At 43.8% G+C, this 12,829-nt stretch overlaps 1 protein-coding gene across 1 annotated transcript in view; it reads left to right on the top strand.

Moving 5' to 3' along the window:
• Positions 1-12,829, top strand: part of PAPPA2 (pappalysin 2) — a 221,825-nt gene that overhangs the window by 108,604 nt on the left and 100,392 nt on the right. Inside the window, exons 7-10 of the mRNA XM_006088940.3 lie at positions 217-706; positions 3,615-3,743; positions 8,442-8,533; positions 12,184-12,377. Coding sequence (XP_006089002.1) covers positions 217-706; positions 3,615-3,743; positions 8,442-8,533; positions 12,184-12,377 — 905 coding nt within the window. The remainder of the gene's footprint in view (positions 1-216; positions 707-3,614; positions 3,744-8,441; positions 8,534-12,183; positions 12,378-12,829) is intronic.

Raw genomic sequence — 12,829 nt, forward strand, 5'->3', positions numbered from 1 at the left:
GAAGATGTGGATGGGGACATAGTACTTTTGAATTGTTACACCTGTGTCCTCAGTCGTACTTGAGACCTAACCCACTCAGCTGATCAGCTTCTGCAGGAATTTGTTCGTAGTTTTCTTCTTCCTCACTCTTCTTTCTGGCTGCCACCATGGGCTACTCACCTGCAGACTTATGATGGTCGTGCCTGATGGGTCTATCTTTCTGTCCACCTCCCCTAGGGCCCCCCGATGTGGACCAGCCCTGCGAGCCAAGCCTGCAGGCCTGGAGCCCCGAGCTGCACCTGTACCAAATGAATATGACGGTGCCTTGCCCAGCGGAAGGCTGCAGCCTGGAGCTTCTCTTCCAGCACCCAGTGCATGCCGACACCCTCACCCTGTGGGTCACCTACCTCTCTGTGGACGCCTCCCAAGCGCTCTTTGACACAGAAATCTTGCTGGAACACCAGAAGTCTGTGCACCTGGGCCCCCTGAACACTTTCTGTGACACCCCACTCACCATCAAGCTGCATGTCGATGGCAAGGTCTTGGGGGTGAAGGTCTACACCTTCGATGAACGGCTGGAAGTGGATGCCGCCCTCCTGACGTCTCAGCCCCACAGCCCCCTGTGCTCTGGCTGCAGGCCCCTGCGGTACCAGGTGCTCCGGGAGCCCCCCTTCGCTAGCGGCTTACCTGCTGTGGCCACACACCCTCACAGGAAGTTCACAGACACGTGAGTTTGGAAGTGGGGCTTTCTAAACCATGATGCTTCTCAGTCTCTGGCCACCCATGATGTGCATTCCATGCTTTCTCTTTTTCTTATTCCTCTCTCTCTCTCTCTCTCTCTCTCTCTCTCTCTCTCTCTCTCTCTCTCTCTCTCTCTCCCTCCCTCTCTCCTTCTCTCCCAACTCTCCTCTTACTCTTCCTTCTGGCCTTCTGCGTTTAGTGAGTTCTACTGTGTTCCTGGCACTGTGTGCCCAGTGCTGGGACACAGACTAAGATAAGGTCACTGGCTTAAAAGAGTTCAATGTCTAGAGTGGGAGGCTGGTATCACCAAAGACAAATTCTCCCTACCCCTAAGGGCAGAACTCAGGGTAAAACAAGTTTTATCAGAGGTGCTATATTTTGCCGAGTTAGAAATAATCATGAAACATAGTGGGTTAATACAACAAACACTATTTCTCATGATTTTATGGGTTGGCTGGGTGTCCCCAGGGGGACTGGCTTGGCTGGGGTTAGATGGCTCAGGATGGCCTCGTGCACACATTGGAGGCTCGATGGAGGTGGCTGGCATGTTTGGGAAGCCCAAGGCCTCCTTCTACACCATCCCTCATTGCCCAGTAGGCATGGCCTGGGCTTCTCCTCCTGGGGGTGGCAGGGTCTCCAGCAGCAGGGAGGGCAGACCCCAAAACTCTCACATTTTTTAAGGCTCTGCTTATGTTACTCATGATAACATTCCAGTAGCCAAAGCAAGTCAATTTCTGATTCAGGGGTGGCAGACAAGTCCTTATCCGCTAATGAAAGGAACAGCGAAGTCACATGGCCGAGGGGGCACATCTGGGATGGGAGGAGTCTGGGCCATCTGCCCCAGCTACAAAACAGTAGAGACAAATGTTCACCTTGAGCTTTCCTACAGTTTCCTCCCCTACTTGCTCTCCAAATTGGAACTAGAAGACAGTGAAATGGTCCAAAAGCTCATGCAAATGGGAGGATAGCTCATGGGATGAATTTTAAAAGAATATCATTTTTGAGCTTCTCTAATTGGGCAGTTAACATGACACTCATTAAATAACTTGATATCTACACACACACACACACACACACAAACACACACACGTGCGCACACACGCACACACATGCTCATACACATTCTTTAAGGTTGATAGTATCCCATTCTGTAGATTAGAAAACCTAGCTTAACTGTGATTTGGTTGAACAGAGCTAGTTAGTGGTTGTCTCAGAATTAAAATCTAATTTTCTGACCAAGTCTCATTTGGTTTCCTTTCCTTAGTAACAGACTGCCTTTTACAAAGTTGCATCATGGAAGGTTAGGGCCCCCTCCCCATCCTTTTCCAGCCATAGCACAGTGTCAAACTTATGCATGGCTGGATGAGAAGTCCAACAGAAACCTCCCTGGAAAGAGAAGCCATCAGGATTGATTTGCTTTTGAAAATACCTGGCACTCTCATGAGAAGATTGCTTCCCCAGAGACAGCTAATTTAGAAATGTAAAAGTCTGTAATATTAGGTGTCTTTTCTGTTAAAACTAGAGGGCCGGTGCATGAAATTCATGCACTCGGAAGGGGGAGGGAGGTTCCTCAGCCTGGCCTGTGCCCTCTTGCAGTCCGGGAGCCCTCAGGGGATGTCTGACTGATGGCTTAGCCGTCATCGGACATCCTTAGTGCTGCTGCGAAGGCACGAGAAGTTGCCGCCACGGCTGCTGCGCTTGCCAGCTGTGAGCCCGGCTGAGCAGCGCTCCCAATGTGGGAGTGCACTGACCACCTGGAGGCAGCTCCTGCGTTGAGCGTCTACCCCCTAGTGGCCAGTGCGCATCATAGCGACTGGTCTTCCGCTGTTTGGTGGATTTGCATATTAGCCTTTTATTATATAGGTCAACTAAAAGCCAGTACAGAGTTTTTTAACGGTGTTTTTGAAACCCTATGACATTTCTTGTCTGGTGGTGGCAGCGTCAAGTGAGAGGGTGACACTTTGTGGTTGAGGTGAAGAGCCTGGTGGCGAAGAGAAGGTTCTGGCAGGACATTCACAGTGGCCACATGTGCGAGTCCTAACAACCCTTTGAGACCCTGCCTCTGAAGGCACTCCCAGCCCACCAGCCCACCTGGACTCTGGCAGTAGTTTTCCAGGGCAGGCACTGTACTAAATTAAGATGAAGGAAGACTTTGTTTCTGGAACCAGCAGTCTCCCAGTCAAGCCTCTACCCCTTCTAAATGTCCTGTCCCTCACGCTCTCCACCTGTCTGTGCACGTGGACTTTGGAGAGAGCCTGGTAGACTCCTTCCATCTATGCTGCAACTGATACAACTCCACACCTGGAGTGTGTGCATTTTGACAGGTTCAGAGGTGGGGAGTAATTGAACACATTTCTAATTATGGAGTTTCTTGCATCCCCAAAATGATGGAAGGTGTCCTCACCTCCTAGAAGACAGTGCTCTCCTGAGGATTCCCTATGGATTCAGTCTACCCAAGACAAGAATTTTCTCAAGAGACAAAAGCAAGCAAACAAAAAAACCTGTAATCCACGAAGGGCCTTGCTGAACCCATACTCTGAAGTTTCATCTTCCCTTTCTTTGGTTACTTTGCAAATACACTGCCTTTTCAATAGTTGGTGTTACTTTTCAACATGGTAAAGATACGCAGGAAATACCACCCTCCTATATTTTGTAGGACTGTTAGTTCAGTGTTAATTCAGCCTTGATTTACTGCATACTCACTATGTGGGATGCACTGGGAATACTGAAATGAATATGGTCTTAAACATTCTGCTGCTGCGGGAGACTGTGTGCCCTGGTCTTTGCTTTCAGAAAATATGGCATGTGTTTAGCATTCATGCTCCCCATAACATTTATTTTAAATTCCTGCAAACATTCTGGATGTGGTAGTCACAGCCCATTCGTTTCCACAGGGAGGTCACACCTGGGGAGGTGTATCAGTACCAAGTTCAAGCTGTGGCAGGAGCAGAGCTGGGAGAAGCTTCGCCGCCTCTGATCCACATTCATGGAGCTCCTTACTGCGGTGATGGGAAGGTGGCCAGGTGAGTGCTGTGTGCATGGGAATGTGAGAGCAGGGCCCCTGCTCTGAGCGGGAGGGTCCGCCTCCAGTTTCAGTGAGAGTTGTTTTGGAAAAGAAAGTGACAGGGTACTCTGGGACCTGGCAGTGATCTTGTGAGGTCACTCACATTCCTGCGTAGTTCAGGAGGGACCCACTTTTATTTAGATCTGACCCCACAATACTGAGATATTGAGGCTGATTCTAGGGGGTGGGTGGGTGGCTTTTAAGGTTTCAGAGAACTGTGGTCCAGGGAAGGCATTTGTAGGGAAGAAGGTTACTTGCCAAATGATGCTACAAGAGGATGTGAGGATACTTGTGGATCAGTGGCCTGTCACTCCTAACTAGCGGTGTGATCTGAGGAAGGCCAGTAGAGCTCTCTGAGTGCCACTTATTGGACCCTTAGAAGACCTTCATGCAATGTAGTTTGCAGCTATTCTATAAAATCACCAACATAAAGGTGGAATTCCCCTTTTGGTATCTTAACATTCTGTGTTCCTTTATCTGCTGCTCTTTTGCAAAATTAACCTAGAAGACTAATCACTTAGTTTGCCTGGGACTTTTCCAAATTTAGCACAGAAAACTCCCATGTCCCAGGGGTCACACTATATCAACCTGTCCTGGATGCTCTTCTGACATCACCTGCCACGTACACAAGCTGCTGGGTCCGTGATTTGTCCTAGATTTTGCATGCTAACAGCCTAGCTTATTTTTAATTCCCTAGACCAGGTGAAAATATATTGTATCATGAAGCCCTAATAGCAAGCAATTCCATAGCTTCTCTTGGGATCCCAACCCATTGTTTACCAATTACTAAACACTGTTTATCTTCTCAGTCTCCCAAGGTCCTTAAGTTTTAGTGTAAGCCTATTGCTTTTCATAAAAGTATAAACACCAAATGCTCTCAGACCTCAGTAATATATGGAGGTGATTGAGGTTACTTGAATACCCAAACCTCACTAGTTTACTGCCAATTTTTGCCTCACTCAGTCTCTGCATGCTGCCTGCTCTCTCCCCTCCCCATCACAATCAAATTTCTCCCTGGGGAAGCCTTGCCTGTGCACAGAATAAGTCTGGCTGATGTGTTCCCCAATCTGGCTGCCTCTTTTTAAGTCTGCTGCCCACCAATGGAGGTGTTTGGGGTGCATGGTCCCCGTTGCTACCCAGGTGGAGCCCTCCTTGAACAAAACACTCTGTCCTATGTTGTAGCCTCTCCTACAGCTGTTCTCTGATGGCAGCTGACTTGAGGTCCCATGATGCCACATCTGCCTGGGGGTCTGGGCAAAAGGAGTTAAGGTCCCTCTTCCTAACTTGGTATTGCACATTCTCTCCTGTGCCTTGAAGCAGCTTCACCTGAGGCAGTACCTGTCTGGCTACTGGGCCTCCCATGGCTCCTTATCAAAATGTACCTTTAAGCTCCCGTTATATTCCCTCTTTGTAAAGAGTCTCACTTAGTTCTGCCATCCAGCAGGAAGATGTCTCTGAATTGCTGCTTTGTCTCAGCTGGAGGTTCCCAATTACACATAAAACAAGAAGGAGCCATTGCAAGTTATTTAATCCACCTTTTAACTCGAGAAATTCATTCTGAGGGAATCACAGGTCCCCAAGAAGTCATGCTCAGACTCTAGTTTCAGTAAATTTTTTAATTAAAAGCTGGAAGTTGTCACTTTGGGAACCACTGATCAATAAGACTACCAAGACAAAGGCTGCAGAGGGCCTACCAGTTGCCCAGTATGGGAGCCACTAGCCAGAGTGACTGCTGAGCCTTTGAAATGTGGCAATCATAACTAAGAAACGGAATTTCAGTTAATGTTAAGTTATTTGAAGTCAGTTTAAACAAAACTTGATTCAGTTATTTAAAAAACTTTAAATTTCTCTGGAGCAATTTGGGTAGGTGAATCTCCCGTTTCAACTATAGATTTTAAGAAATCTGAAGACAGATTAGGTGTTTGAATTGAGATGTGTTGTAAGTGAAAAATAGACATCAGATTTCAAAGACCTAGAATTCAAAGAAATAATGTAACGTACCTTAGTAATAATTTTTTAATTATTGATAATGCAATATTTTGGATATATTGGACTAGATGAAATATAGTTCAAACTAATTTTACCTGTTTCATTTTACTTTTTAATGTCACTTCTAGAAAATTGGAAAGTATATATAATATGGGTCTCATTATATTTCTATTAGGCAGCAGTACATGAGATGATATACACTATGCTTATATTGTTTAGAGTATCTTCAAGATGAAAATGAACTTGAAGTTTCCTTAATTTCCTTAATTATGTTATTTTTATATATCATCTATCTTTTCTCCATTTACACCTTATCATTTAAAATATTATTATACAATTGCATTTATATCATTTTTAATTTATTTCAAAGCATTTTCATGTCTAATTACTTAATCTTCATTCCATCACTGTGAGGAGGTATACTTTAAACAATAGTTGTAGCTATTAGTGATGAATTGGGTCTGAAAAATTTGAGCATTCCAAAACCCTTTGCCTACTGAGTTAAAATGTGTGTCCATTTTTGACATGATAAAAAGTCAAGGAGAAACAATGGAAACCCTCAATCCATTTTACAACAGCTGAATCTTGGTTCTTTCAAAGTGGCTTTAACTGAAGTTTATCTATTTTGTTCCCCTAACATGCTTCATGTACCCCTCACTCTAACCTAACTTCCCCATCTCAATCCAAATTTAGTTGCTCATTGTATTAGCTTTTGAGGTTCAAAACAAAAATGATATTTTTCTTCTCCCAGTACAGGGTGGGGCAAAAGTTAGTTTACAGTTGTTAGTATGCAAAAAACAATTTATTCTTTTATTTTTATTTATTTTTGTATTATTTTCCACTAGAGGCCCAGTGCATGAAATTTGTGCACGGGTGTGGTCCCTAGGCCTGGCCGGTGATCAAAGTGCGAGTATCTGGCATGGAAGGGCAGGTCCCAACTAACTTCTGGGCCCTGGGCAGCACCTGGGCCCCCAAGCCCCCATGCATCCCGCTCCTCCTGAGTCATGGCCCCTGAGTCCTCACACGTGGAGATGCGGTGAGCGCAGCCAGACGCCATGGGCCAGGGCGCAGCGTGGGCCCCTGTGGTCCCAGCGGCTGCAGCCCAGCTCACCTGGAAGAGGTCACGCAGTTGTGGGGTGGGTTCCTCGTGGGCACCCAGCACCTGAGCGCGGGGGTGGTGGGGGGGGGCGCGCTTCCCTGGCGCACAAGCCCTGGCATCAGGGGCAGGGTAGCAGGGGGAGTGAGAGCAAGCTTGGCAGACACCTGGCATTCTCACTGCACCTCTGTCCCCATCACCACTGCCCCCAGGTAGCTGGCAAGAGGTCGCAGCACATTGCGGATGCCTGCCATGTTCCACACTGCCCCCTGGAGATCAGCGCACGTCATAGTGAGCAGTCGAACTCTTGGTCAAATGACTGCCTGAGGGGACAATTTGCATATTAGGCTTTTATTATAAAGGACAGGAACATCTGTAAACCTACTTTTGCCCCATCCTGTATGTTTCTGCCCTGCAATACATGTTAGCTGCCACAAAGTGGTAATAGGGAGCAAGACAGCCTTAGAGATGCCTGGACTGAGGGAAGGCTGCAATTGGCTGCTGTGTCCCTTGGTATATAGACAGACTTCACTCCTACAAAATCCTAACTCTAACACAACTGCATATAGATGGAACAAAACAGTGAAAACAAAGAAATAGATAACAAGAACAGAAAACAGACCCACCTATCACAAGCAGTTTCCTCCTCGCCAAATCCACTACTTCTCAGACTGCATTCATAACAGGCTGGTTGGCATTTTCTAGCTCAGGACAACTTACTAGAAACACCATTAGGACCCTCATGGGTCTTCTAGATGTTTCTGAGCCATGAGCTACTTTGCATTAGAGGAATTCCCACTGGACATTATAATCAACTGTCATTGCTTAATTCTATAATTATATACTTAGTGTGTGTGTGTGTGTGTGTGAAAGCATTCTCCTAGCTCCCACTTTTTCCCACCACTTTTTCCCAGCTTGCAGTTTTTAAAATTTTCAGTTACAATCTATATTCAATATTATTTTATATAAGTTTTAACTTACAAAGTGTCCCTCCCCCCTGATATTTTTAGTACCCACCTGGCACTATACATTGTCATTACAATATTATTGACTATATTCCCTACGCTGTACTTTACATCCCTTTGACTATTTTGTAACTACCAATTTGTATTCTTTTAAAAAAATATATTTCTTTATTGATTTCAGAGAGGAAGGGAGAGTGAGAGAGAGATAGAAACATCAGTGATGAGAGAGAATTATTGATAGGCTGCTTCCTGCAAACCCCCTACTGGGGATCGAGCCCACAACCCGGGCATGTTCCCTTGGCCGGAATCAAACCCGGGACCCTTCAGTCCATAGGCCAACGCTCTATCTACTGAGCCAAACCGGCTAGGGCCCAATTTGTACTCTTAATACCTCCCCCCTTTTCACTCAGCCTCCAACACCCCTCCCCTCAGTCTGTTTTTTGTATCTATGAGTCTTCTTCTGTTTTGTTCATTTATTTTGTTCTTTTTTTTCTATGTATAGGTGGAATCATTCATACATGTACTTTTTAATATACAAAAGAAGTTAAAATGATTGTAGTGAGAAAGAGAAACCATTTTCTATGTGTATGTCTGTTTTTATTTCTAGGAACCTGGGGGAAGAGTGTGACGATGGAGATCTTCTGAGCGGAGACGGCTGCTCAAGGACATGCAACCTTGAGGAAGGCTTCAACTGTGCAGGTGAGTTTAGGAACACCTGTGCAGGCTCATGTCCTAGGTTTAGAGGTATCCTCATGTCTTATTTTTGTGAACTCGTGATATCCTGTACCATACAGCTTAGTGATGATGGTAACAATGACAATGACATTTGATGGGTCTGTTGTGTGCCAGGCACTAATTGTTTCACATACATTATCTCATTTAATCCCTACTCTAAGTACAAGGTCACTAAACTGAGGACCAGGGACCTTAGGTATCTTGCTTTCTCTTATATAACTAGAGATGGTGACGTCAGAATTTGAGCCAAGGAGGTGTGGCTCTAGCTACTAGGTTATACTGCCCCCTAGATTAATGTTGCCAAGGATTTCTCCTGGATCCTCATGTCTAATATCAATGTCAGCAAAGTGGCCCAATCATTATGGATTCTACAGAAAAATAAGGTAAGGGATCATTCTAAGCCAAAGGAAGTGCTGTGTTTCACGGATAAGATCATAAAGTATGACTGCGGGCCATAACATTTCTTAATCTTGGAGAATCACTGGTAATGAGTTAGAATGAGGTGGCTTTGACTCTAGACTCCTGCCACTCAGAGAGGCCACCGAGCACACTTTTCCCAATTCTGATAAAAACTGTCATCAGCAGGCTTCTTAGAAGTAGACTGTCTTCCCATTCCCATCTGCATACATTGTGTGTTTCTGTGGGCATAACCACTGAGAAAAGTTATTTAAATAAATAGTGCATTTAAAAGTATTTTCATGTCCCTAAATTTCAAGATAAAGTAGGCTATAATTATGTAGAATTTATTAAGGTGTTAAGTACTGTACAGAACACACAAATGCCCCTGCTCTCTAGAACAGAGTCGTAAAATCGTAGGATCTTAGTAGTCTTCCATCCATCCAACAAGTATATGAGCCTAGAGACACCCTGCTCCCTGCCTATATACAGGCCAGTAGTGACGTGCATCCAGCTTCCTTCTACAGCTCCTGAGAGATGGGCCCCTGTATGTAGGTCTTATTACACACTTCTAGCAGTGAATAATGCACCTTGAAACATGCTGTTCTATTTAAAAATGGCTTTATCTGCTGTCAGATTCTCCTCTCCTTCTTGGTTTGGAAACTGAGGCTGGGAGCATTTCAGCCACTCATCCATAGCATTACAGCAAGGTCCCTGCAGACCCAGGCCCGGGACACAGCTTTCCTAATACTAGTCGGGTGCTTTCTTCTTGCTGCGAAACTACAGAGGATCATTCCCCCTACACGGTTTGATTTGACTACCATTCAGAAATGCCTCCCCATTATTTTCCTTTCCAATCCAAATGCCTCATCAGGTGCTAAGGTTTCCAGACGCTTCCCCATTTACCCTGACCTGGCATGCGTCATGTGGTCAATGCCCAGAAAGGAACTCAAGACTCCAGATGTGGCCTGGATGTGCAGAATATGCCGAACCCACTACCTGCCCCCTTGTGTACACAACTATTTGTTAATCCCACCTCTGTTTGCATCATCTCTTTTTGGCATACATAGAGGGCTTATATTGAACACACACAATAAGTCTCTCTCTCTCCTCCCTGCTCCCAAAACACTGTGCCTTCTCCAGTGCAGCTCAAATCTCATTTGACTTCAGAACCAGCCTCACTTGATTGCTATCACATCTGATCCCTTTAAGTTTGCCTCATATTTCCTGAGTCTCTAACTCCAGTAAGACTACACCTAACTTTTACAGGGTGAAGTTAAACATGATATATTCCACAGTCAGACATCTGTTTCAGTGAGTAATACATTTCTAGTAGGCTAAGCATATAGTTCTATTTCATTATTTCTCCAAAGATTAGGTTTGAATAAATTATTGTAAAATATGTTTTAAAAGTGTCTGTTATTTTTTAGGTGGATTTGAAAAAGACAGAGGCAGAAATTTTAAGTACGTGATAAAAAAATGTAGAGAAGCAAGAAGAAACAGTCACCGGTTAATAGAAAAACAAAACAAATATATATATATATTATAAACAATATATACATTATAAAAGATATACATATATGTACTTATGTCTAAAATATATATGTTTATGTACATAAATATGTATGTATATGTATCTATTAATGAGAGGGAGAGAGAGAATCATCATGGGGAAGTCATTCCAAATACACATATATTGGCTTTGGGGAGTGATTTGAACAGGCCCTAGGCTTAATTAAATGCAGGAATTTAAAGCCCCAAATAGGCTTAGAACAAAGTCCTTGGAACAGTGGCTTATTCCTGGCAAGTAAAGCTCAATTTACCACAGAAGGATCTTAGATTTGAATAAATTATTAAGGAAAAATGATTAATAAACATGTTAATGAGCCATGAAAATTACTGGAAAAGCCTTGTGGTATTGCTGTGAAGAATTAAAATGACTGGTATAGTAACAGTACATTTCAGTAATGATGTATTGAGTGTGTACCTATGGGTTGCTTTAGTTTGAATCGTGATTTTGTTTTCATGTGCAGTTAAAGTAGAAGTGCGAAATTAGAATTGTGCTGCTAATAATAATTGTCCTACATTTTGGTAGAAAAAGCAGTAGAACTTAATAAATGGCTTTATGACTGCATCTCATTTTTCTACATTTGAAGCTAGTTTACAAAGCAATAGCTAAGTACTATTCACTTAGAGCCGTGGTCGGCAAACCGCAGCTCGCGAGCCACATGCGGCTCTTTGGCCCCTTGAGTGTGGCTCTTCCACAAAATACCACGTGCAGGCGCGCATGTACAGTGCGATTGAAACTTCGTGGCCCATGCGCAGAAGTCGGTATTTTGTGGAAGAGCTGGTATTTTGTGGAAGAGCCACACTCAAGGGGCCAAAGAGCCACATGTGGCTCGCGAGCTGCTGTTTGCCTAGCCGCAGTTTGCCGACCACTGACTTAGAGTTATCCTATGAGCGAGTATGGGACAGTCCTGTCTGAGCTTGAGGCAGGGTGGAGTAATGGGAACCCATTACCCCCATAATGTAAGCTTGGCTCAAATCCAAGCTCTATGGCTTATGAATCAAGGGACTTTGACAAATTACTTAAAATCACTGAGACTCAGGTTTCTTATTTATGAAACCAACAGAAAACACATACCTCACATGGTTGCTGTGATACTAAAAGAAACAATAGGTAGTAACCCTTGTAAACCTGGAGCCCAAATTGTCCAATTTCAGATCAGTTGCATAGTGAGTTAAAAATGCACAATTCAGCAGTGAAAATTAATTGAGAACCAATCCCTCAAATGCTTTAATATTTCAAAAACTATGAAAGGGACCCAAATACCTAAAACATCATATAATTTATTTAAATTCTCTTCCTTCTTTTATCCACTTTTCTAATATCGCCAGGTTCCCCTAAATATCTTGCTCAGCTATTCCTTAAAATTTATTTCTTCATCCAGCCCACAGCCACTATTTTTCCTCCCTGTTTCTTCTCCCCCAATCCCACCCCTTTCTATACCTTTATTATATAGGTGGATTCTACCACTTTAATTCTGCTTCTTTAGGGTTGTGTGTGTGTGTGTGTGTGTGTGTGTGTGGTCTGCATGTTTGGGGTGGGCATTTAGACTGTCAACTATGGGATTTTCTAATGGGTTGGCGAAAAAATGTATTTTTACATGACATATATAAAAACACATTTTCAAATGTCATATGATATTCTTTGGCAGGAGAGCCAAGCCTGTGCTATGTCTTTGAGGGAGATGGGATATGTGAACCTTTTGAGAAGGAAACCAGCATCATAGACTGTGGCCTCTACACTCCCAGCGGATACCTGGATCAGTGGGCTACCCATGCTTACTCCGCTTATGAAGACAAGAACAAGTGTCCTGTTTCCTTGGTAACAGGAGAACCTCATTTCACTGTAAGTTAAGCCAGAAGAGTCAAGTCTGACAAAATTGTGAACTGACATTTTTCTCCTGACTTTGGCATCACATTTGGTCCTTACTGAACTAAGAATAAGATAAGCTAGTCTAGAAAAGCTTTTAGACTGGCAATCAAATCTCCCCCTCCCTCCCCCCATGAACTCTCGTCAGTTTTCATCAGACTATGCAGTGGTTGGCTTCCAGGTATATAGTGGTTGGCTTCCAGGTATACAAAACCAACTTAAAATTAACCTTAGAAGTACACATAATAGAAATTACACTTGGGCTTTGTGTTTGAGAGAATTTATTTTAAAAGAAGAAGAAGAAGCAGGAAAGAGTCTGAGTGCTTGGATTACACTATCAGATCCACCAGTATAACTATTACTATTACTATGTGACGTTTGAAAAATCACTTAACCTCTCTGTGCCCCAGTTTTAATATACATAAAAT

The sequence above is a fragment of the Myotis lucifugus genome, unplaced genomic scaffold (genome assembly GCF_000147115.1).
Source record: "Myotis lucifugus unplaced genomic scaffold, Myoluc2.0 scaffold_54, whole genome shotgun sequence".
Lineage (NCBI taxonomy): Eukaryota > Metazoa > Chordata > Mammalia > Chiroptera > Vespertilionidae > Myotis > Myotis lucifugus.